At 53.0% G+C, this 24133-nt stretch overlaps 1 protein-coding gene across 3 annotated transcripts in view; it reads left to right on the top strand.

Annotated features, from left to right (window-relative positions):
* The window catches only part of RPS6KL1 (ribosomal protein S6 kinase like 1), a 28476-nt gene extending 4773 nt beyond the window's left edge, over nt 1-23703 (top strand). Inside the window, exons 1-11 of one of the 3 annotated variants that reach the window (XM_001924573.5) lie at nt 4657-4808; nt 6222-6506; nt 7729-7853; nt 8786-8878; nt 17160-17207; nt 17551-17683; nt 18929-19528; nt 19962-20051; nt 20170-20252; nt 21831-21926; nt 22143-23703. In XM_001924573.5, the coding sequence (XP_001924608.2) occupies nt 6242-6506; nt 7729-7853; nt 8786-8878; nt 17160-17207; nt 17551-17683; nt 18929-19528; nt 19962-20051; nt 20170-20252; nt 21831-21926; nt 22143-22253 (1644 nt within the window). In that variant the 5' untranslated portion in view covers nt 4657-4808; nt 6222-6241 and the 3' untranslated portion in view covers nt 22254-23703. Of the gene's footprint in view, nt 1-4656; nt 4809-5144; nt 6124-6221; nt 6507-7728; nt 7854-8785; nt 8879-17159; nt 17208-17550; nt 17684-18928; nt 19529-19961; nt 20052-20169; nt 20253-21830; nt 21927-22142 lie in introns of those variants that run through there. The other 2 variants (XM_013989172.2, XM_013989171.2) reach the window with 2 other exon arrangements.

Below are 24133 nucleotides of genomic sequence, written 5' to 3'. Positions count from 1 at the left end.
AAAAAAAAAAAAAAAGAAAAAGAAAGAAAAAAGAAATCTATCTATCTATCTATCTATCTATTGTCTATCTACCCTATTGGTTCTATTTCTCTGGAGAATCCTAGTAATCGATAATAAATCAGTCATGTATAGTGTTGTTTTGTGAGTGTAATTTAAAAAATACAAATGCCATCATATTGCAGGTAGCTTTTGGGAATTGTTTTTGGGTTTTTTTTTTTTCGGCCATGTTTGCAGCATGTGGAAGTTCCTGGGCCAGGGATAAAACCTGCGCCACAGCACTGCAGTAATGACACCAGATCCTTAACCCACTGCACCACAGGAGAATGCCCTCTTGGGAACTCTTTAATCAACAATACATTTTTGAGACCTCGCATGTTCATACACATAGATTTCGTTCTGGTTCATTCTTCTAAAATGCTGAATAGTAGGAGTTCCTGATGGCCTGGCCATTAGGGATTTGGCATTGTCACTGCTGTGGCTTGGGTTTGATCCCTGGCCCTGGAACTTTCACATGTTGGGGAGATGGCCAAAAAATGCTGAATAATAATAATAATTCAATATATTAATATACCACATTTTATTAATTTATTTCTATATCGAGATGCCATAAGTTAATAAATTTGGAATTTTTTAATATTGCAAGCAATGCTGCAATATATATATCCTTATATATGTGGGTAATATATTGTATAGATATTTATAGATATATAGATATTTATATTATAAATATAAATAATATATAGATATTTATATATCTATATAGATACATATATAAATATCTATATAGATATTTATATTATATAAAGATATTTATATTATATAAATATGTAGATATTTATATTATATAAATATATAGATAAAATATCTATATATCTAGACATTTAGATATTTATATTATATATAGATAGTTATATAAATATAAATATTATATTTATATTATAGTTATATAATATAAATATTATAGATATTTATATTATAGATATATAATATCTAGATATTTATATTATATAAATATCTAGAAGTGGAATTTATAGGTCATAGATTATGTGTATATCCTAAGTATTTCATAGTTTTTGTTACTGTGATGAATGGGATTTAAACCTTATTATTACATTTTCAAATTGTTATTGTTGAGATATAGAAAAGCTCTTGATGTGTAAATATTGATCTGGCGAACTCACCAATAATTGCTCTGGGTTTTCTAGGTGGGTAATCACATGACCACCAATAATGGCAATTTGGCCTTTTTCCTTTCCAATCTTTAAACATTTTCTTTGTTTTTAATTTCTTATTGTGTTAGTTGTAACTTCCAGTAGATTGCTGAGCAGAGGTATCGGTCCATTTCTGACTGCATGGGAGGTATTATGCAAGATAGACCAGGGTATGCTGCAGGAACAGAGTCCCAAACTCTAGTGGTTCAATACGATCAATCAAATTATATTTCTCGCTTATACCTCAAGCCCAACACAAGTCATGGGGCAGGGAGGAGTTCCTCCTTGTTGTTTCTCAGAGACTCAAACTGATGGAGGCTCTGTACCATCACGTATGCTTCTACAGTCACTGTGGCAAGAAGTATGCACTGGCTTTGATAGCTTCCACCCTGATATTACTCATATTCTGTCCACTAGCATTTCAAAGCAAGTCTCATGGCCAAGCCTAACTTCCAAAGGGGTAAGAAAGTGTGATTCTGCCATAGGCCAGAAGGACAACTGGAGCGTGGGAATGCTTCTCCAGCACCACCATTACACATGGTGTTTGTTCTAAGTCTCTGGTAGATAACCCTTTATCACATTTAGGGTAAGTCCATGCATTTGTTTAGAATTTGCTAAGTAAAGAGTTTGTCCTTATCATGAATGAGTGTTAAACTTTATCAACTGGTTTTATGTCATCTGTTTGATGTGCAAATGTTATTTTTCTCCCTTAATTTGTTGAGGCATTTATACATGCCATTTCTCCACCCAGAACATTCTCCTCCACTGCCCTCATCAAACATTTCTCCTGGTTAATTCTTTCTCATTCTTTAGAGTTCACTCATTCATACAGCCAATATTGAATGAGCAAAGCTCCATGCCAGATGTTGTTCTAGGCATTTGGGATACATCAGTGAACAAAGCAGATAAAGGCCCTTGCCCATGTGGATCTCACACTGCGGGGGGAGGACAGAAAATAAACAGATAAAATAAATAAATTAGATAGCATGGCAATAGTCTTGAGAACAAAAGATGTGGAGCAATGGAGAAATGGAAGTGTCAGGAGGGTGTAGTCTGAGTGGGTCTTTCAAAGAGGTGACATCTGGGCAATGACTCAAAGCAGGGGCAGAGTTTCCCAGGTAGGTATCCAGAGGCAGGCTGTTCCAGGCAGAGGGCAGCTACGGGGCAAAGGCCCTGGGGTGGAAGTTGCCATGTGTGTTCTAGAAACAGTGAGGAGGCTCAGATGGCTGGAGCTGAGTGAGTGAACTTGGTAAGAGATGAAGCTGGAGAAATAGTGGAGGTGACCATGAGGACCTTGGAGGTCATAGCAGAGACTGCATTTTTCGTGGACGAAGCTGGGAGCCCTAGCAGAGTTTTACGCAGAAGAGGGACAGAAGCTGACTGTGCTTCGAAAGAATCCACCCCTCCCTCCCCCTGCTGCCCCCTGCCCCATGCAGTGCTGAGCACTGCCTTTTAGGGCTGTGAGAGTTGAAATGGGAAAATAGGTGGACTCTCCTACAGTAACTCAGGTATGAGATGAAGATGCTCCTACATGAGTCATAGCCGGGGAGGTGGTGAGAGGAGCTCAGATACTGGCTATATTGTGAAGGAAAAACCATGATGATATGAGCTCAGATACTGGATATATTGTGAAGGAAAAACCGTGATGATATTCTAATGGATTGGATTGGTGTGTGAGAAAATAAGAGAAGCCAAGATGGCGCTAAAATTTTGACCTAAGTGATTGGAAGAATAGAGCTGAAAGAGGCTTCAGGTGGAGAAGCTTTCAGGTAGAGGAGGATCAAGAAAGAGGTCAGTTTCTTTTTCTCTTTTACATGACAATTTTTTATTACGTTATGATTCACATATCATACAAGTCATCTCTTTAAAATGTGAGTTTGGAGTTCCCGCTGTGGTGCAACAGAATCAGCATCTCTGCAGCGCCAGGACACGGGTTCGATCCCTGGCAAGGCACAGTGGGTGAAAGGACCCAGTGTTGCCACAGCTATGGCATAGATTGCAACTGCAACTTGGATCCGATCCCTGGCCTCAGAACTCCATACGTTGAAGGGCAGCCAAAAAAGAGAAAAAAAATGTGTTTGATGGCTCTTAGTATATTCCTGAGTTGCACAACCGTCACATGATCTAATTCCAGAACATTTGTTGACCCCCCGGAAGTAACCCACACCCATTATCCATGACCCATTCCCCTCTCCCTGATACCTATTTTCTGTCTCCACACATTTGCCCATTCTGGAAATTATATATGGATGAAGGGAGGCCAAGAGTGTTTTTTGTTTTGTTTTCTTGTTTTGCCTTTAAGACAGGAGAATCTGCATGATGTCTGTATCAGATGGGAAGGAATGATGCAGTGGGAGACAAAAATTAATGACATAAGAGAGAGGGGGAAGAATGGCTTGAGGGAGGGTCCCTGAGTAGGTGACAGGACAAGATTGATCCCAACCGGAAGGCTGGCCTTTGATGGGGCACAGACAGGTCATCTATGAAAAGAGGCGGGGAGGCAGTATGTGGATGCAGACCTGGACAGCAGGCAGAGATAGCAGGCAGGGTAGTCATCTGTGCTCCCATGTTTCCAAGGGAAGGCAGAAGCAGGGTCTCTGGCTGAGAGTGAGGATGGGGAGGCATTGAAGGGATGCTATGATAATGTATCTAGGGGAGAGCGACTGCTCTGGGGAGGGGCAGGATGAGTCCAGGCAGAATTAGGCAGCAGGTGAGGTGTGTGGGCCCAGTTCAGGAACACACCCTCCAGAAAGCCTTCTGACCCCTGCCTAGGTCACTCCCCTTGTTATAAGTCTCGTGGCCTCTGCCCCTGTGGTGCTTCTCTCTCACAACTCTGACCACGACTGGAATGAAATATCAACTGTGTTCTTTAGTTCTTTAATCGCTGTACCCCTCACTAGACCCCGTGAAAACATGAGCAGAGGCTGTCTACTCCGTGGCTGCATCTTGGCACCTCGCTCCTCCTGCGCAGTAGTTTCTCAGTACATAATATTTAGGGAGTTCCTCTGTGGCTCAGTAAATTAAGGACCCAGGTGCTTTCATTGCTGCTGCTGGGGTCCTGCTGTGGTGCAGATTTGAACCCTGGCCCACTTTTGCATGCAGAAGGCGTAGCCAAAAAGGAAAAGGAAAAAGAAAAAAGAAAAAAAAAAGCATAACATTTAAATAGTTGAATAAATGAGTGAAATAATGAGAAAATCCTGGAAGGGGGGCATGTGTGCTCTTAGGTAGCCTAGATTTCTGAAGCAAGGCCTCCTGGCATCTAGGGGTGATTCTGCACCTTCTCTCCCTCACCTCCAACACTGGCCTTCCCCACCCCCACCCCACCCCACTCCACCCCAAACCCATGCTCGGCAAAGCGGGCCTCTGCGGCTTTAAGGACCCGCAGAAGCTGAGCAGGGCGCTGATTGGTGATTTATTCTAACGGATAGAGGATGAGCTCATCTACAACCAATGACCGGGCCGCACCCAGCCAGACCCCTGCACCTGGCTGGAGGCTGAAAGCAGTCGCCCACGGTGCTCTTGTCCCCCGCGGGGGCGAAGGGGCGGTGGCTGCAGAGCTAGGTCTGGCCGCGTGGACCGAGCTCCAGGCTAGGGCAGGTACGGTGTTTGCCTGGCTCCTCCTCCATCCCCTCTTCCCCGGGGAGGATGCCCCCTCCTCTACTCCCCGGGCCGGCCTTCCTCTGCCGACCCCCGCAGGGCAGTGCACCTGGCCTGCTGGAGACTTGCGGGCTAGACGAGCCGCTTTCTGGGTCCAGGCGCCGACCTGCGGCTCTGCCCCCAAGGACAGGCCTGGCGGGTGGCCCCTGAAGTCGAGCCCTGACTGGAGCAGCCCAGCCTGTTGGCCTTGCTGCGCCTGAGCACCAGCCTCAGAGGTGCAGGGCCCCGGTGACTGGGCCCAGGGGGGAGGGTGCGGCTTCCCTCCCCCCACGCTCCTGCCGCTTCCTGGCCAGAATTGAGCTCCCTGCTGGCTTGAGGATGTGGTTTTCCTCCCTGCCCCACTCCCCGTCCTGCTCTCTCCTCCCTGTCTCCACAGAGGCTGAAATGGTCTGGGGTTGGCAGTTTGGACCCTGTCCCTTCCCAATGCGGCCTGAGAGAGCAAAAGGGCAGAGGCTGTGGTGACTGAACAAGGCAGCTCTGCTGGCCTCTCACTGAGCCTTTTGCCCTTTCTGCAGCCACTGCTCTTATCCCTTTGCCACTTTTATCACACACTGCTCAGGGAGGAGCTACAGTCTGGTCCCTGGCCACCACGTGGCCTCCTGACCTTCTCAGAGCCAGAGCCAGGAGAACAGAGCCATCTCTTGCAGAGGACTGGATGGGCTCTGATCCGCTTCCTTTAACCCCATCCGGAATAGCACCGAATCGGCTGCTCAGTCATTTCGCTTGCCCACAGGCTTTAAGGCCCAGCTGTGCCCAGCTCTCTGCTGGCTCCTTAGGGGGCCTCACTTCCTGGCCACACTGAGCTTCGGACCAAGGGAAATGACATGAAGCAGGGGCAATCCATCCGGTTCCGGGAGGTGCCACTGCGCTGAACATTGGAGGATAAATGAAATTCCCGTGGGAGGAGCAGGGAGAGGAGAACAGGCAGGATGGAGGGAACAGTAGAAGGAATGGCCTTTGGGCTCTGGGTCCTGGCTTCAGCCGCAGCGTGTGTGACCTCCGTGTGTTTAATGTGTAGTAGACACTGGCTTTGCCTCACGGAGGCCCTTTAAAGGCAGCTCTGGATCATGCATATACTGGAGCTCTCTCCAGTATAGTAGGTGCGCAGGAAATACTTGCTGAACTGAATTTGAATTTAAAAAAAAAAATAGCGCCCAAAGCATATTATTACTCTATTATTGCCACCACTTGGGAAAGATCTAGCTCAGTGAAGGGATTTAACCCACATTAGCTCTGATCCTTCCAGCCCTTGGAGGTGAGTATTAGTCTCCCCAATATTCAGTGGAGGAAACCAGGGGGCAGATGGTATGTTGCTCCCAGCTGGGTTTAACTTAATGCCTCTGTTCATTCCAGGTCCCAGCCCCAGGACAGCCATGAGCCTAGTGGCCTGTGAGTGCCCCCCCGGCCCTGGCCCGGAGCCCGAGCCCTGCTCACGAGCACGGTCCCAGGCCCGGCTGTACCTGGAGCAGATTCGCAGCCGGGTGGCTCCGGGGGCGCCTGACGTGACAAAGCCAGACTACCTGGTGGACGCGGCCACACAGATCAGGCTGGCCCTGGAGCGCGATGTCAGTGAGGACTACGAGGCGGCCTTCAACCACTACCAGAATGGCGTGGACGTCCTGCTCCGAGGCGTGCACGGTGAGGCTAGGGCAGGGCGGGTACGGAGGCCAGTGGGGAAGGGCCAGCTCAGGGCGCACCCCGTCATCTGTCCATCTGGACTCTGAGAAGGGCTCTCTGCTGGCCCGCAGGGCCTCTGTGAAGGACAATAGTAATAGCTCATTTATGGCAGAGTTGCTATACACCAGGCACTGGTCTAAGGGCTTTACCTATATCAGCTCATCTGGGCTTCACAGTAACAGAAACCACTGTATGTGTTCTTGTGTGTACTTCCAAGTTTATAAGAGTTCTTTTTATTCCTCTTTTCCAGATGAGGAAACAGAGGCACAGGGCAGTTAAATAACTTGCTTAAGATTCCACAGCTATCAAGTGCCACGCTGGGGTTTGACCAGTTTTGGCTCCAGAGGCTGCTTGCTTGGCCCAGTCTGCTGGCTGCCCCTGGAGCTGGGCCGGGGTCCTGCCCTGGTTCTAATGGGGGGAGACGAATGAGTCAATGATGGGCAATTATAGTCCCGGGTAACACAAACAATGAGGAGGAAGGGAAGGGAGGATAGGGGGAAACTGAGGCCAGGCTAGTCCAGCCTAGGGCATTTTCTAGAATTCAAAACCCTAATCTGAGCCCCGGAGAATGGTGGGCACGTTGTCCAGCTGAAGGGCTGGAAAGGGCTCCAGAGGGAGAACAGGAAAGGCCTTGAGGTGAGAGAAGAGGCCTGTTCAGGGCAAGGGGAGCATTTCCAAGTTGGGAGAGAGGCTGGAGTCAGGCCCCGATTCACGGAGGAGACCTCCCAGCACCTGGGGTTCAAGCCCGCCCAGTGAATTCCTTTGCCCGCCAATCCTGACCCCCATTCTGGCCTCTTTCACACGGGGCATCAGAGATAGAAGAAGGCATATGCTCTCTGGGACTTTCTTTTTCCTCCTCTGGAAAACAGACATGGAAATCCCCTCTCTGTCCCTTCCCAGGGTGTGATGGGGGCCAGCGAGGTGTGGATGCTAACTGGAAAGGATGCAGGCACAGGGATGGCCCTGGTTCCCAACCTCTCCAGCCACCTTCCTTTCCCCGCCTCCCCTGCCCGTTTCCCACCCAGAGGAGGACCCAGGAACAGGCGTGGGGTCAGAAGCCCCTGACCGGCCGCAGAAATAGGCACTACCTCCCGTGGAAGGCAAAGGGCCGACCATGGGAGCCCAAACCCCCAGCCTCCTCCCAAGACTGGGGTGGATCCTGGCAACGCCCTGCTCCCCACAGTTGACCCCAACAAGGAGAGACGCGAGGCTGTAAAGCTGAAAATTACCAAGTACCTGCGGCGGGCAGAGGAGATCTTTAATTGCCACCTGCAGAGGACGCTGGGCAGCGGAGCCAGCTCTGGCACGGTGAGGAGACCCCAGAGGCCTGAGGGCCCTGAGGAGGGAGAGCTGAGGCCTCCACCACCTGCGCCCCCAGTCCAGAGAGCTGTCACCTGCCTCCCGCGTGGCAGGGCAGACGGTGGAGAGTGCAGGGCAGCCCTCCCGCCCGCCTCCTCCTGGCTTCCTGTCTCTCCCACACGCTCCATGGTTCATTCATTTTCAAACACTCAAGGAATCGTCTCTAGTCCAGTCTCACGTCCGCACACAATGCGCGCGCCCGCGCACACACACACCCCTCCCCACTCTCACATGTGGCCCATACACATGCTTGCCCATGTGCGCACTCAGGCTCCCAGATCTATTTGTGTTTGGCTGGGCTGCAGTGAGTATTTAGAGCAGATGCAGATACCCGCGTGCGCACATACACACAGAGACACACATGAATACAGTCACATGCAGATGTGCAAAGTCCTCTCCCTGCAGGGCTTTTCCTAACCCAGTGGGCACTCAGAGGGGCTTGAAAACGCCTGCACACTTCTCATGCCCACAGACGTGCAGACACACACATGCCACCCCCTCTAGGCTCGCTGCACCTTGCAAGCTGCTTCCTCCAAAGCAGGTGCCAGGGCCACATGCCTTGGTCTCGGAGGCCTGTTCCCAGAGACACACACATTCTGAGGCTATTTCCCCACCCCGGGAGCATCTGCCGCCTGGGGATGGAGCTTCTGAGAGGGGGTTTCTGAAGCCCTGAGAACTCCCTGGCCTGGGAGGAGGGCTGGGTGGAGGATGAGCTGAGAGGGTGACCTGGCCGCCCTGGTCCAAGGCCAGCTTCACTCAGTCTGTCCCTGTGAGGTGGGGTCTGCCTGTACCCGGGTCCTGCCTTCTGTGGCCACTGCTCTCCTGGCAGCCCGGGCCCTGCGCATGGCCTGAGGCTGCCATGTGACTCTCCATCTCCGCAGGGTTTCAGCAGCCTGAGGCTCCGGCCCATCCGCACACTGAGCTCTGCCCTGGAGCAGCTGAGGGGCTGCAGGGTGGTTGCAGTCATTGAGAAGGTGAGTGACCACCGAGGCCGAAGGTGCGGGAGGAGATGGTGTGCGTGACTGGGGGGAGAAAGGGCAGCCACCCCTGCTTCCCGAGAGGATGTTGGCCAGGGGTCAGAGGGTCCAAGGGGAGAACAGCCTTGGGATCCAGTGGTTCCCCATCCCCCACTCCATCCCAGCACACACCAGTCAGGCCTGGAAAGGAAAAAGTGAGGAACAAGCAGAGGCAGACAGCTCCACTGCACAGCCCTCCAGCTCAGACACAGCAAGCCGCTCCCCCGGAGATTCAAGACAGAAGCCACAGGAGAAGCTGTGGCCAGGGCACCCGGCCAGCATGCGCTGCCCTGCTGGCTCCCACTTCCCACTTCCCGCAGGCCCCGCCCCGCACTCGCTCTGCACCCCGGGGCTGCAGCCAAGAGTCTCCCCACCCGGCATAGCCCAGAAGTGCCTGTGGTGGGAATGTGCTTGATCTCCAGAAACCTGTCCTGCAGAGGGTCCCGCAGCTCTGCCCGCTCTCTCCTGGCCCTGCCCCTCCCCCCATCCTGACATGATGGATCCAGGATCTTTTCCCTCAATTCAGGGACAAGAAGATACGAGCTTGGAGTTCCCACCGTGGCACAGTGGTTAACGAATCCTACTAGGAACCATGAGGTTTGTGGGTTCGATCCCCGGCCTTGCTAAGTGGGTTAAAGATCTGGCATTGCCGTGAGCTGTGGTGTAGGTCACAGATGTGGCTCAGATCCTGAGTTGCTGTGGCTCTGGCTTAGGCCGGTGGCTATAGCTCCAATTAGACCCCTAGCCTGGGAACCTCCATATGTCGCAGGAGCGGCCCTAGAAAAGGCAAAAAAAAAAAAAAAAACAGATAGGGGTGCACAGCCCAACCTGAACTTGGGACACTCATCAGAAGGACAAACAGCTGGGTCAGATGAGATTTGAGCCCATAATCCTTCTGCCCCAACCAGGGATCCCTGAGTATTTGCTGAAGGTTTTTTTTTTTTTTTTCCTCTCAAACTGGCTGCTTATCAGAATCACCTGGGGGAGTTTCCTAACACTACAGACATCTGGGCCCGTCCCGAACCCGTTGAGTCAGAATTTCTAGGGTTGAGCCTAGGCATCTGTAATTTAAAACACTCGTGGAAGATTTGCACGCATCTGGGAGCCCACAGAGAAAAAGCGACCAGCGTGTGCTCCCCCACACTCCAGGGATGATGTGCTGGCTGGGCTGGCAACGCGTGGCCGTGGGCAAGCCCCTTCCCCTCCCTGGGCGCTGGTTTCCTCATCTGAAAGTGGGTAAGGACCCTCCCACCCGAGGTGATCTGGGAACTAAAATGAAATAACTTTTGGGAAAGGCCTGGCACACGCTAAAGCATTTGATGCAAGTTTGATGGCTGTGAAGGCTAATGACAAGAGCAGGTCAGAGGCAAGCAAGCTTTCCTCCAGCTGCTGCTCCCAGGTCCCTGGAACAAGCCCCAGTCCATCAGCCAAGGTCCAGCCAGCTTCCATCTGCCCAGCCCTTCCTTCCCAGTGCGCTAGTCCGCGTGGCTTACTGAGGAGGTGACGGCCACCACCGTTGCCCCGTGTGGGATCCCACTGAACCATAGGTGTTCTGGAGAGAGGGTTCTGGGTCAAATAAGTTTGGGAAACAGTGAGTTAAAATTACTTTTTTTTTTTCTTTTTTGCAATTATAGGAATTTTCAAGCTTTTAGAATGCAGATGTACACAGTGAGTCTCTAAGAGGGAGGTCTATGACAGAATTCCCCGAATTTGAATTTGTTTAACCTTGGGACACGCATGTGCAAAGCATTTCTGGAATTCCATATTCTGAGGCCTGTGCCTATGGGAAGTGCAAATTCAGGCCAAACCCAACCGTTCTGTCTCCAGATTGCCCTCTTTTTTTTCCTTTTCTACATTTTCTTGGGCACTCAGTTTACCTACTCCACCTTCCTTTAAAATCCAGTTCCTTTTCCTGTGTCCTTCTCAAGCCAGGAAGACCAGTGTCCCCAAATCAGGAGATGTGTTAGGGCGCCTGGCCCAGATCCCTGCAGCCAGGCCTGGGTGGCTGTCCCAGAGTTCCGTTCCACAGCTCTGCCCAGGCAGATCCAGGCGGCTGGAGTGCAGCCCGCAGGCTCAGGGGGAACCCAGGGCCCCGCTCAGGAAGCCTTGAGCGTTCCCAGACATGCTCCATTGTGAGGGTTAGAGGGGCTGGGGAGGGGTCTCTCGGGGCTGAAAAGATACTGGCACAGGCGGAGGATGGCAAGGGACAGTGAGTTGGGTGGGTCAGAGGCCAGGTAGGCAGCTGGCTGGACTACCCAGGGTCTGTTCTCAGGGAGCCTGGGGGGCTTGGGAGGCAACGCTGCCAGTTTGCTGAGCTTTGACCAGGAGCCAGACCCTGAGTCAGGGATGAGGAAGATGGAGAAAGCCAGCCAAGTCCCTTCTTGTGTTTTTGGCTCAAACATGGGGGTGTTTTTATAATTATTAGTTATCAGCATTTAAAAATTTGGCAGGTTTCATAGAGAAATCCAGACTTCCTACTTCTTGAGAAAAATTAGAAGATCTGGAAAGGCTAGCTCACATTTCCGAGTGTTGGTGCGGAAGTGCTGCCCACTTTGATGGGGCACTAGCCCTCCGTCTGCCCCTTTCCTGTCCTGCTCGTTGGCTCACTTGCCCGGCCCCTGTGGGCTTGATGCTTGAGAACCTGTCTGAAACTTCTGGGTTCATTTGCTCCAGGAGAGATTCCTCTTGGCCTTTGAGACTTTGAGCATTTTACTTTATTTATTTATGGCCGCACCCACAGCATATGGAAGTTCCTGGGCCAGGAATTGAATCTGAGCCACAGCTGCGGCAGTGCTGGATCCTTTAACCCACTGCACAGGGCCAGGTATCAACCTCTGCACCACTGTAGCCACCAAACCCTCATCCTTGTGGATACTAGTCAGGTTGCTTACCACTGAGCCACAACAGGAACTCCTACAGTCTCCTTCTTTTTTTTTTTTTTTTTCGTCTTTTTGCTATTTCTTGGGCTGCTCCCGAGGCATATGGAGGTCCCCAGGCTGGCGGTCGAATTGGAGCTGCAGCCACTGGCCTATGCCAGAGCCACAGCAACGCGGGATCTGAGCTGCATCTGTGACCTACAACGCAGCTCATGGCAACGCCGGATCGTTAACCCACTGAGCAAGGGCAGGGACCGTACCCTCAATCTCATGGTTCCTAGTCGGATTCGTTAACCACTGTGCCACGATGGGAACTCCTACAGTCTCATTCTTAACCTGCTGCACCGCAACAGGAGCTCCACTTCAGGCATTTTAAATGAAAGGGTTAATGTATTTCACCAAAGCTTTGTTCCTGCATCTCAGAGGGTTTTATTTTTTAAAGAAAAATTTCCCTTTTAAAAAAGATGAGGCGTTTCCGTTGTGGCTCAGCGGTGACAAACTCGAGTAGTATCCACAAGGATGTGGGTTTGATCCTGGCCTTACTCAGTGGGTTAAAGGATCCGGTGTTGCCATGAGCTGTGATATAGATCACAGATGCGGCTTGGATCCCACATCACTGTGGCTGTGGCGTAGGCTGGCAGCTGCAGCTCCGATTCAACCCCTAGCCTGGGAACCTCCATATGCCTAGGGTGTGGCCCTCAAAAAAACAAAAACAGAAACACCCACAACAAAAAGAGCAGGCCCCCAGAACTGCCTTCTACCTTCCCGATAGCAATACTCACCTGCCATTTTTAAGACCAGTTCTGGTTTGCAAAGCTGTTGTGTCACCCTGAGGGTTGGGGGGAGAAGGGTTATATTGCACAGCCAATACTGTAGCCATGAGCCACATAAGACGATTTACATTTAGTTGAAGTCAAGTATTCTGTTCCTCAGTGGCACCAGCCACATTTCAAGGGCTCAGGAGTCACTTGTGGCTGATGGCTTCTGTACTGCACGGTGCAAAATATACTGCCATTGTTGCTGAAACTCAGCCTCTGTCCACTGGTGCCAAGTAGAAATGTGGAGACAGTTTTGGAGGAAGGAGAAAAAATAGCTTTTATTGCTTTGCCAGGCAAAGGAGGCCACAGCAGGCTAATGCCTTAAAGACTGTGCCCTCCTTTGGGGATGAATTGCAGGGAGTTTTATAGTCTAAAAGGAGGAAAAACAGGGTTTCAGATAAGAATCAGGGTTGGGGCAAACATGCATTCTTCTTTCTTTTCGGGACTCTTAATCGCCGAAGCTGGTGTTAGAAGATCATAGCATGAGCCTATGATCCCGTGATCCCGGTGGTGGTCTTTTGGGATTCGGCATCTTGACTTTTTTTAGAATAACAACACTGAAAAGAGCATATTGATCAGAGAATAGAACAAAACAGGAAAGCGCCTGAAGAACATCAAGTGCTTCTAATCTTTAACCCACAGGCAGTTGTGCTCAGGGTGCCTCATCTTAGCTTACATGTGATTGCGTTTAGGGCGCAATCAAAGGAGGGAGAAGCACAAGGAAGGGCTCCAAGCTGTTCCCTTCTTGGAGTTCCCGTCATGGCTCAGTGGTTAATGAATGTGACCAGGAACCATGAGGTTGAGGGTTCCATCCCTGGCCTTGCTCAGTGGGTTAAGGATCCGGCGTTGCAGTGAGCTGTGGTGTAGGTCGCAGATGTGGCTCACATTCCCCTATGCTGTGGCTCTGGCGGAGGCCAGCAGCTACAGCTCCAATTAGACCCCTAGCCTGGTGAACCTCCATATGCCACAGGTGTGGCCCTAAAAAAGACAAAAAAAAAAAAAAAAAGTATTCGCTTCTGGAGTTCCTGTTGTGGCACCATGGAAACAAATCTGACTGGGAGCCATGAGGTTTCAGGTTCTATCCCTGGCCTTGCTCCATGGGTTGAGGATCCAGGGCTGCCGTGAGTTGTGGTGTAGGTCACAGATGTGGCTCAGTTACCATGTTGCTGTGGCTGTGGTGCAGACCGGCAGCTGTAGGATTTGACCCCTGGCCTGGAAACCTCCACATGCTGCAGGTGCAGCGCTAAAAAAAAAAAAAAGCAAGTAAAAGTATTCACTTCAAAAAGAAGCATAAGGAATGTAACTTTCTCTTTGGTGTATGGGATGCCTACAGCATCATATGTATCCTTTGAGGGGGAGCCAGGATCCGGCCGCAAGGCCGCACTATTGTTTCTTGACTCTTCCTTGTCTCCTCCTTGCCCTGCCCTGATCAGCAACTGGCTGAACCTGTCCCTTGGACTCAGGAAAGGCCATGCTGGCTGAAGGAGGCCCTTGTCCTAAAAACCAGAAATGGGGGACACAGGCTTTCGTGCCCAGGAGCCCCACAGGGCCCTGCTGGGTTTTGCCGTCATGGCAGAAGGTTCTCTTGGACTGTGCTGCATTTTAATCCCTGTCTCACAGAGCATGTAACTGAGGTTCATAGAAGTCAATTGACAAACTAGCACCCTGTCCCCCACAGCACAGAGCAGAGGACGAAGGGGGGTTTTATTTGCTTGGTTTAATGGGAAAATACCCCTCTGCTACCCTTTTGAAATATAATGAAAGAGAAAGAAGTTACAGGGGAAAATTTTTTTTATATTTATGTACTTGTATATTTTATATATGAATATATTTATATTTTATAAATGTATATACGTATATTCCCCTCCATCCTACCTAACTCTGAGATATTTTAGTGTAATTTTTTTTTCGGTCTTTAGGGCCTCACCCTTGGCGTATGGAGATTCCCAGGCTAGGGGTCGAATTGGAGCTATAGCTGTTGGCCTACACCACAGCCACAGCAACATGGGATCTGAGTTGTGTCTGCGACCCATACTGGATCCCCAGCCAGTTGAGTGAGGCCAGGGATTGAACCCACATCCTCATGGATACTAGTTGGATTTGTTTCTGCGACCCATACTGGATCCTTAACCCACTGAGCAAGGCCAGGGATTGAATCCGTGTCCTCATGGATACTAGTTGGGTTCATTAACCACTGAGCCATCATGGGAACTCCTGGTGTAATTCTTTCTTGATAGGTGTGTGTGCGTGTGTATAGATGTATTTTATTTTATTTTTAACACACTCGTTTCAGTATACTGATTGAGTTTGATTCCTGGCTTCCCTGAGCTTCGCTGCTGGTTTTTTGTTCTTTGCCAATAAGAAGCCTTGCCCAGGACAAGGTGGTGGGGAATCCCACTTGGCAAGAGATGGTGGGGAATTTACCCAGGGTGTCAGTACTTGTGGGAAACTGTGTTATCCTAAATGACCCCAGAGCCTTCTCCCCTTCTTTTTCAAACTTTTCACAAATTGGGCCAAGGATCCGGGGCCAGGCTGGATGCCGTCTCTGGCTGTCAGAGGAGAGACCCCTGCTGGTCAGAAGGGATGTCTCACGCCTGCTGCTCGGTGCTCCTAGAACCTGCCACCTCCCTTTCACTGACGATGGGGAAATGGGGATAGGGGTTGGGGGGGGTGCGTCCAGTCTCCTGGTCCTGCCCCTATTTTCAGTCACGTCTCCAGGGCTCCGGCATCGGCCTGTCTGGCTTCACATCCTGGATCTACCACTTTTTAGCAGGAGCACCTTAGGCAACAGAACCTCTCTGAACCTTAATTTCTTCATCAGTAAAATGAGTCATTAGTAATATCTGGTAGGGCTGTAGAAATAAAATTAACTAATCTGGATAAAGCCCTTAGCACGAAGTCAATGCCATGTAGCCAGTGCGGGCTTCCCCTGTGATAATAAGCATCACTCTAGGCTTTTGAGAGTGTTATGTGCAGGCAGACTGCTGCCTTGCTTGAGCTGTCTGCTCCGTCTACGGCCCTACCACCCTGGACACGCCCCATCTTCTTTTTTGGGGAGGGGGTGGGGGGGCTTTTTTCTAGAGCCGCTTCCCGCGGCATATGGAGGTTCCCAGGCTAGGGGTCGAATCAGAGCTGTAGCTACCAGCCTACACCAGAGCCACAGCAACGCGGGATCCCAGCCACGTCTGCGACCTACACCACAGCTCACGGCAATGCCAGATCCTTAACCCTCTGAGCAAGGCCAGGGATCGAACCCACAACCTCATGGTTCCTAGTCGGATTCGTTAACCACTGTGCCACAATGGGAACTCCATGCCACATCTCTTCTGATCCCAGAAGCTAAGCAGGGTTGGGCCCGGTTAGTATTTGGATGGGAGTTGTCTGCTCAAATAGAATCCTCCTCGTGGCCTTCTGAAGGAGCTACGGCCTTGACCCGTTTTGCAGTGAAGAATAACCAAGTTCTGCGAGGCCACGTGACTTTGTAAATGTGATAACTGACGTTCCAACTGACGCCTTTACATTCACCAAGGGCCTCAACCAACCAGCGATCAGGGAGGGTGGGCATGCCTAATTCCTGTTTGGAAGATGAGAAATTCTCCAAGCTCTAACCCTGAGCCTAGGCTGCAGCCTTCATCACTGCCCAGCCCCGGCGTCAGGGCCCAGCTGCCACCTGCCCCCTCGGGGAATGTGTGCAAGGCGGGCTGACGGCTAAGTCCCAACACCACGGTGCTGGTCTTGGCCCCACGTGCTCCTCATCTGGGCCAAGTCTCCACCTTCCTGCCGTGGTGGGCCCAGTGGGTCTGCCGTGTCCTCTCCTGTGGCTGAGGTCCACCCCTGCCCACCACGGAGATGCATCTAGGACCCCACTCCAAACAAGGCTCAGACTTGAGTGGCAAACCGTGGCCTTCAAGCAACACTAGCAGGAGAAGCCATGGGCTGCTCTCTGAAGACAGACTCCAGAGAGAAAGACTAGAAGGGGTCAGGGGATGATTGGGGCCTGAGGCAGCACGCCGAGCCTACATGGTCTTGGGCACCACCAGGGCCGTGCTCTCAGAGCCTCGGCTGTGTTGCCTGTGAAATAAGAGATCAGAGAAGGTGACTGGCTCTGGGGTCCTTTCCAGCTATGACACCTTCAGACCCTGCAGTATGGACCGCTCACCAGGCATGTGGGCAGCATCCGTGCCCTGCTCATGCCATGCTCTGGGAATACAGAGCTGCCCTCATGGAGCTCATGGGGAGAGAGGAAATTAGAGTGTGAAAGAGTGAGCCCAGAGAGCACTGGAGACAGATGAGGAGCCCCAGCCCAACCTGAGGGTGGGGAAGGCTTCCTGGAGGAGGCCATACCTGAGCTAAGACCCACAGGTCTAACAAGCATGGATGGGCAGGTCAGGATCAGAGTCAGCTTGGCAGTGGGGCTGTAGCCGGCATCACCAAAGCCTGGCCTCCCTGCTCAGCCCTGGTGGAGGACCCTGGGGGCTGGGGCTGGGGCCATGGAGCCCTGGGGAACTAACGTGTGCCTTGACTGTGCCTCCTGGACCTCGGCAGGTGCAGCTGGTCCAGGATCCAGCGACTGGAGGAACCTTTGTGGTGAAGGCAGGTGCCACCCAGCCCCCTGCAATTCTGCCCACCCCTTGGGGCTTTCTCAGTTCTGGGAATCCCTTACCCTCTGGGGAACCCCTACCCAGAACCCAAATCTGAAGCCCATGCTCCCTCCAAACCCAACAGCTGCTTGTTCTGCCCCTGAGCATGAGCCCTGCTTACCAGCCACACACACGGCCTCTCCCTTGGCCTGGAGAGGGGAGGGCCTGCCTTCCATGGTGGAAAGAGGATCGAGGGCCAGATCCAGGCACCGGGGGGAGGCAGCGGCTCTTCAGGGAGCTCCTCCTCCATGGTTGAGCCGGTCCCCAGCTGATCTGCCTGCCCTGCTCCCTCCCAGAGCCTGTCCAGGTGCCATGTGGCGAGCCGGGAGCGGCTGACCATCATCCCGCATGGCGTGCCCTACATGACCAAGCTGCTGCGCTATTTTGTGAGCGAGGACTCCATCTTCCTGCAGCTGGAGCACGTGCAAGGTAAGGGGCCCCAAGGGGGAACTGTCAGCTCCTCAGGCCTTTGGGATGTTGTCCTGTCTCATGCCCTGAACTCGCTGAGCCCAGATGCCCAGCACAGACCTAGGGACCCAGGCTTTCTGGAGGCCGATAGGAGGACCAGGCCGTTATGGGCCTCTGTGTGGTGCCAAGCAGGCAGGGAACATCCTGGGAGGATGTTTGCATCTTGGGTGGTGGGAGGGCATCTATGCAGATGTCCCCTCTGGCACCATCTCCTCCAGTCTTGGCTTTTTTCACTTTTCTAGTCTGTGCTGACCCCTCGGAGAGGCCACATAGGATGGTGGTGCTGAAACTGGGAAGACAGGAATGGGGTCACGTAGCAGCTATTTATTGATCAGCTATGGTTTTTTTAACATGAGGTACACATCCCTGGGTCAGGATGAGAGTCATTGCAGGTCCGTGCCTGGCCTTCTTTTATTAACTTAAATTTTATTACATGATTCTGTCTTTTAAAAATTAAAATATATTAAACACCGGCAAACCCACCACCTCAACCAAGGGAATTAACACTTTTTTTTTTTTTTTTTGGTCTTTTTAGGGCCACACCCACGGCCTATGGAGATTCTCAGGTTAGGGGTCTAATCAAAGCTGTAGCAGCCGGCCTATACCACAGCCACAGCAACGCCAGATCTGAGCCGCATCTGCAACATACACCACAGCTCACAGCAACGCCAGATCCCTAACCCACTGAGCGAGGCCAGGGATCCAAACCACAACCTCATGGTTCCTAGTCGGATTCGTTTTTGCTGCGCCACGAAGGGAACTCCAAACGATAATTTACATCAGAGTTTTCATTATGGTTCAGTGGGTTAGGAACCCGACTAGTATACATGAGGATGCGGGTTCCACCCCTGGCCTCGCTCACTGGGTTAAGGATCCAGCATTGCGGTGTATATATATGTGTGTGTGTGTGTGTGTGTGTATAATATATGATAATAATAATTTATGTATATATAAATATATGTAAATATAATGCATTTACATCTCCTTAGGAGTTATGTACCTATTTAATGCCGGATTGTGAGGCTGGGTCCTCTAGGTGGGTGGAGAGGGGCAGGACATCCTAGGCTGAGAGCAGAGGGAGCAGAGGTGAGGACCTGGAAGGCGGAAGGTCCTTGTTCAAGACAGAGGGGAGGCAGGACAGGGACCCGGTGCCCACGTTCTTTTCCTCCCTGTCCCCATGCTTGCTGCTCCCTCCGCACGGCCCAGGAGGCACTCTCTGGTCCCACCTGCTCTCCCAGCCGCACACCCACCAGCCTGGGACTGGGTCTGGCTCCAGCCTGGAGAAGAAGAAGGCTCAGCTCAACGCTCGCCTCAACCCAGGGACCCCAGTGCTCTTCCCCCCAGGCCACACCCACCTGCAGGATGGAATCCCCCTGGAGCCTCCACGGACTTCTCAGAGCCTCACCCCAGCCAGGGAGCCCGCATCCATCAGACCCCAGAGAGAGGCTGAAGGTCGCCCCTCAGCTAGGAGCAGCACCTCCTGCTCCTTGGACCTTCCAAAGGCCCTCCGTGGCCGCCTGCACCCCCAAGCCAGGCAGGGACCTGGCCAGGGCTCGGACTCTTGGGCGCTCCCTTGGGTTCGTGCAGGGGCTGGCCGGGTGCTGGGGGGCTGCGGCCAAGGCAGAGGTCAGAGCCGCCCCTCAGCCGATGGGGCCAGCCCGGTGTCCGGCAGGGGTGCCTGGAGTGTGCAGGAGGAGCAGGTGCGGCAGTGGGCGGCTGAGATGCTGGTGGCCCTGGAGGCACTGCACGAGCAGGGGGTGCTATGCCGGGACCTCAATCCCCAGAACCTGCTCCTGGACCAGGCAGGTAGGAGCCCCGGGCCCAGGGGGAGAGGAGTGGGCCACCCTCACCCTGCCCCACCCCTCAGGCAGGAGGCCTCCAAAGCCTCAAATCAGTGAACAAGGACTCCCCAAAGTCAGGGGTTATCTGCTTTTTCCCCTGCCTCCCCCCAGCCTTTTCAGGAAGGACTCTGCCGAGCCTGGTTGGTCAAGGTCGAGCTTACAAAACAGACCCCCCCCCCCCCCAGGACTTCTGGGCAGTGGCTCCTGCAAAGACCAGGTTGTCTCTGGCCTTGGGGGGGCCCTGCCCTCAGGGAGGCTCTGGCCAGCCGGGCTGCTGGCTCCTCCTTGTGGCTGTTGAGAGAAGTGCTGATGTCCCCTGCCCCAGTGCCAGCAGCTCAAAGATGACTATTCAGAACTTTTGTCCTCTTATTCCTCCCTGCAACACACCGGATGACAAGGTCACGTCCGGCTCACGTATTTTGGCCAGTGGTCAGAAGTGGAGCCCCAGTGCTGCCGGGAGGCTTTGGACAACCTCTACGGTGCCCCAGGCAAGGAGGGCGGGGGAGGTGGACCTTGGATGTCTGTGGATGGGGCCGCATCTGGTAGGATGAGTAGGCGTGGGTGGAGGGGAGTGAGACTGAGACGTGGATGTTCTCATTCCCACAGAGGTGGGTGGGATTTCTGAGCTGACGGAAGCCTGTGACTGGTGGAGCTTTGGGTCTCTCCTGTATGAACTGCTGACTGGAACGGTGAGTAGCTGGGCCGGGTGTGGAGCCTGAAGGGTGTAGGACGGGCTGGGTTTTGTCCAACCAGCCAGTGTCAGGGATGAGCCTGTCTGGTTCTCCAAGTCCTGGCCATTGGGCTCAAGGTCCTGCCAGCACCACTAACCCCCGCCGCCCAGGCCATGAGAGACAGAAGCAGCCCTTCCCACCCAGGCCAAGGACACACTGAGCACCCCCACCAGACGAGTGGCTACAGCTAATGAGACTGCCCATTTGTATGAATGAGCGTTGAGTTGGGAAGGTGGGGGGGGCTCTAGAAGAGAGCGCCTGGGCCTGGATCTGGAGGGAGGGTGGAGTTTGACACAGACCTTTTACTTGGAAGGCCCCTGGAGGACCCCCGAACCTTCTCTCCCCACTACTCGCTCTCCTCATCCACACCCGTCAGAGACGTAACCTCCAGGACTTTGGCTGGAAGGCCGGAGAGAGGGCATCCTTCATCCCAGGCCAGCAGCTGCCTGTCCAGCCTGTCGGCCCGGAGCTTAAAGTTCCCCTTCTCAGGAGGGCGGCCTCTGCCCTCTCCTTCCCTATAAGTTCAGGACCGCTTAGATCAGGCAGCAGGGAGAGGCCTAGCTGCATTTGAGCAGGAAATGTCCTGAGTGGCTGCATCGTGACCTGAAGTCCAGATCTGACCAGTCCATCCTGGCTTCCTCTGGGACCCTTGGCTGCAAACAGCCCCGCAGAGTGGGTCTCTCCTCTTGGCCTCCCGCCACCTCTCCAGCTCAGGGCTCCAGGCGCTACCTGCCTCTCTTCCTGCCTCCGACAGGCCTCTCTGCTTCCCTCCAACAGCACCCTTCTAGAGCCCAGAGAGGTCCTGCCTTCTTCCCTCATCCCAGCCCTGTGACAGTAGCATGCCATGGCCTGCTGTCACATGGCCATGGCCTGCTGTCACATGAGTAACCTGTTGAGATTTTTTTTCTGTAAGGAGACAAGTTTCAATGTTACTCTTCTAGAGCACCTGCCCTAATTGCAACCGTAGATAAGACCGATGCTTCTAGCAAGCTTGGAGCCAGAGGGATCTGGGTTTAAACCCTGAACTCAGCACAGATCCCTTGACCTCACTGAGCCTGCTTCCTGTCTTTATATATATATTTTTTCTGCTTTTTAGGGGTGCAGCATATGGAGGTTCCCAGGCTAGGGGTCAGAGCTACAGCCACAGGCCGACATCACAGCAATGGCAGATCTGAGCTGTGTCTGTGACCTATACCACAGCTCACGGCAACACTGGATCCTTAACCCACTGAGGGAGGCCAGGGATTGAACCTGCAACCTCATGGTTCCTAGTCGGATTCATTTCCACTGCACTACAACAGGAACTCCTGCTTCCTGTCTTTAAATGAGGATACTAATACTTACTCTGAAAGTTGATGGAGAAATTACGGATAATAGGTCCCAGGCGTCTTCAGCAGCCTGGCACGCAAGCAAAAGGCAGCGATCAGCATCATCCCCTGAGATGTAACACGGGGGAAAAATAAAATCCTGGCCACCACTGGGGTGTACAGCCTCTCCTGGGGTGGCCGCCTCAGACTGCCTTCCTGTCTTTCCCAGGCGCTGTCCCAGAGCCACCCCTCAGGAATCCAGCCCCACACTCGGCTCCAGCTGCCTGAGTGGCTCAGTCGCCCCGCTGCCTCCCTGCTAACTGAGGTGAGGTGCAGCCGGCCTAGAGGGGGCGGCTTCTGGGCCTATGGATGGAAAGGACAGACCATTGTGTGGTCCGAGGTGGCCGCAGGAGGGTAATGGGGACAACACATTTCTCTGTATTGGTGGCCAAACACTGATGTCCTCCAGGGGGTTCTGTGGGCTGGGCGGGGGGCAGTGGGGCTGCCGCCGGCCCAGTGCTGACTAGGCCTCTCTCCGCAGCTGCTGCAGTTTGAGCCCACCCTGCGCCTAGGCACGGGAACAGGCGGTGTTGACAAACTCAAGTCCCACCCCTTCTTCAGTTCTATCCAGTGGAGCAAACTGGTGGGGTAGGAGGGGGTGGAGCTGGTGATGGAAGCAGCTGGACTGGTCTGGGTCGCTTCTCTCTGCCTGCCACCCAGAGCTGGCCCTTCTCATCAGTGGCCCTCAGGCAAAGCATGCAAGGCTGCTTGCCTTTCCTGCTCAGGCCCCTCCCTCCGGCCTCTGAAGTCTCATCACCACTGCCTAGGAAGGGCCTAGGGAGCCCCCTGGCCACCTCTTGGAGAAACCCTTTCTAGTCGGTGCTGAGGGTGGAAGGAAGGAGATCTCAGCATTCTGGGCAGCGTGAAGCCCTCCACCCATCAATCAACATCAGCATCCAAGCGCACACCCTGTACCCTGAACGCAGACCTCCCTTGTTAAAAGGTGCCTTCCTTCGCATCAGCGCTGAGCTACTGACCACCTGCTGAGCTGTGACATTCTGTGACTATCTATCTGCCATGTGCCCCGCCGTGGGGATGTCTTTGGAGACTCATCTCAGGATCCCGGTCCACTGGCTCAGTGGACCCAAACCAGGGCTGCCATGGCTGGTCATCTTAATCATGCACCTCGTGAGCCTCTTCCACCAGGGGGCTGGGAGGGCAGGGGAGCGGGCAAGAGTCTGTAGTGGGCATGGGGTGGGGCGGGGACAGGACAACCCACTCCCAGCCCCCATCGTGCCCCTTATCTGGTGACTGCAGACTTTGGAGAGCGAAAGGCAAGGAGGGGAGGAAAATAAGGATAAGGAGGAATGGGGGCGGGGGACGCGCAGCTCTGCCACTTAGAAATTTTGGAAACAGAATAAAGAGCTCCCTTTCCCAGCCAGCCTACCAATGTGGAGAGAAAGGCTATGCTGCCCATGGCTCTGAGGGGAGACCACGGTTCAGCCTCCAGCCGGAAGCCGCTGAAGACACATTGTACCCATTAGGAGTTCCTTCTTGGACATTCATCCAGTTGACCATTTTGCGTTTTAGTTTTGAGACCCACTTAATTCCCTGGCCACTGTGACTTCATCTCCTTTTGAAATGAAACCACAAAATACACGGAACAACTGCTCAAGCTTTTAGCCAGAAGCCAGATGTTTCTGGTCTCTAAAGAACTGGGGTTAGTAGTTACCCCCAAAGACAATCTCTCCCCAGATCTGGGGGCCCTCTTCTTCCTCTCAGGACTCACGCTGTCACTGGGGTGTGGCACTAAGACAGAAAACTCCACAGACCTCTGCCCCGACTCCCTCCCTCCCTCAGTGTGTCTCCAGCACCAGGTGGCATCTCTGACCCTGTCCTTCCGTCTGGCTGGGGAGGCCCAGCTCTAACTCTGGGGCCCGAGGCCTGTGTTGTCCAGAGGCCACAGCGCTCCTCAGCTCCTCAGGATGAGTCTGGGGCCAAGAGGACACGGGGAGGCCCTGCCTTTGTACGGTCCTGGCTTGCCCTGGGGCTCACCCGTATCACTCCAGCCCCATTCCAATAAAGCCTGCTGTTGCCTCTGGTGTCCCTGCCTCGTCAATGCAGCCAGTCGGCAGTGCCAGGGTGGGGAGCTGGGAAGGCTCCCCCAGAGGAAGCTCTGTAGTAACCAAGAGTGCGTGGGCAGCCTGCCAGGGAGTTGGAAGCAGGGCAACCTGTACCCTGTAGAACAGCTGGGAGCCCACAGGGAAGTACAGGCATGCAGGGGACACCAGGCTCTGTGGGAAATGGGAAGAGGAGTCATGGAAGGGGGTCCTGGTGCCTGGCGGGGGGAATATAATCCTCACAGTGACCCCCTGAACAGATAGATGGTGGCTCCTGAGAAAACTGGAATTCCAAGAGGTAAATGACAGGACCTGGCCACTACACTTGCTAAGTTAGGCCAGACCACCTCCAACTGCTATACAAAGTGCAAGCTGCTTTTGGAACCTCGGGGCCTCACTCGTGCAATAAACA

The sequence above is a fragment of the Sus scrofa genome, chromosome 7, assembly GCF_000003025.6.
Source record: "Sus scrofa isolate TJ Tabasco breed Duroc chromosome 7, Sscrofa11.1, whole genome shotgun sequence".
NCBI classification, from domain to species: Eukaryota; Metazoa; Chordata; class Mammalia; order Artiodactyla; family Suidae; genus Sus; species Sus scrofa.
The sequence above is the reverse complement of the archived record's forward strand: the minus strand, read 5'-3'. Positions and strand labels throughout refer to the sequence as shown.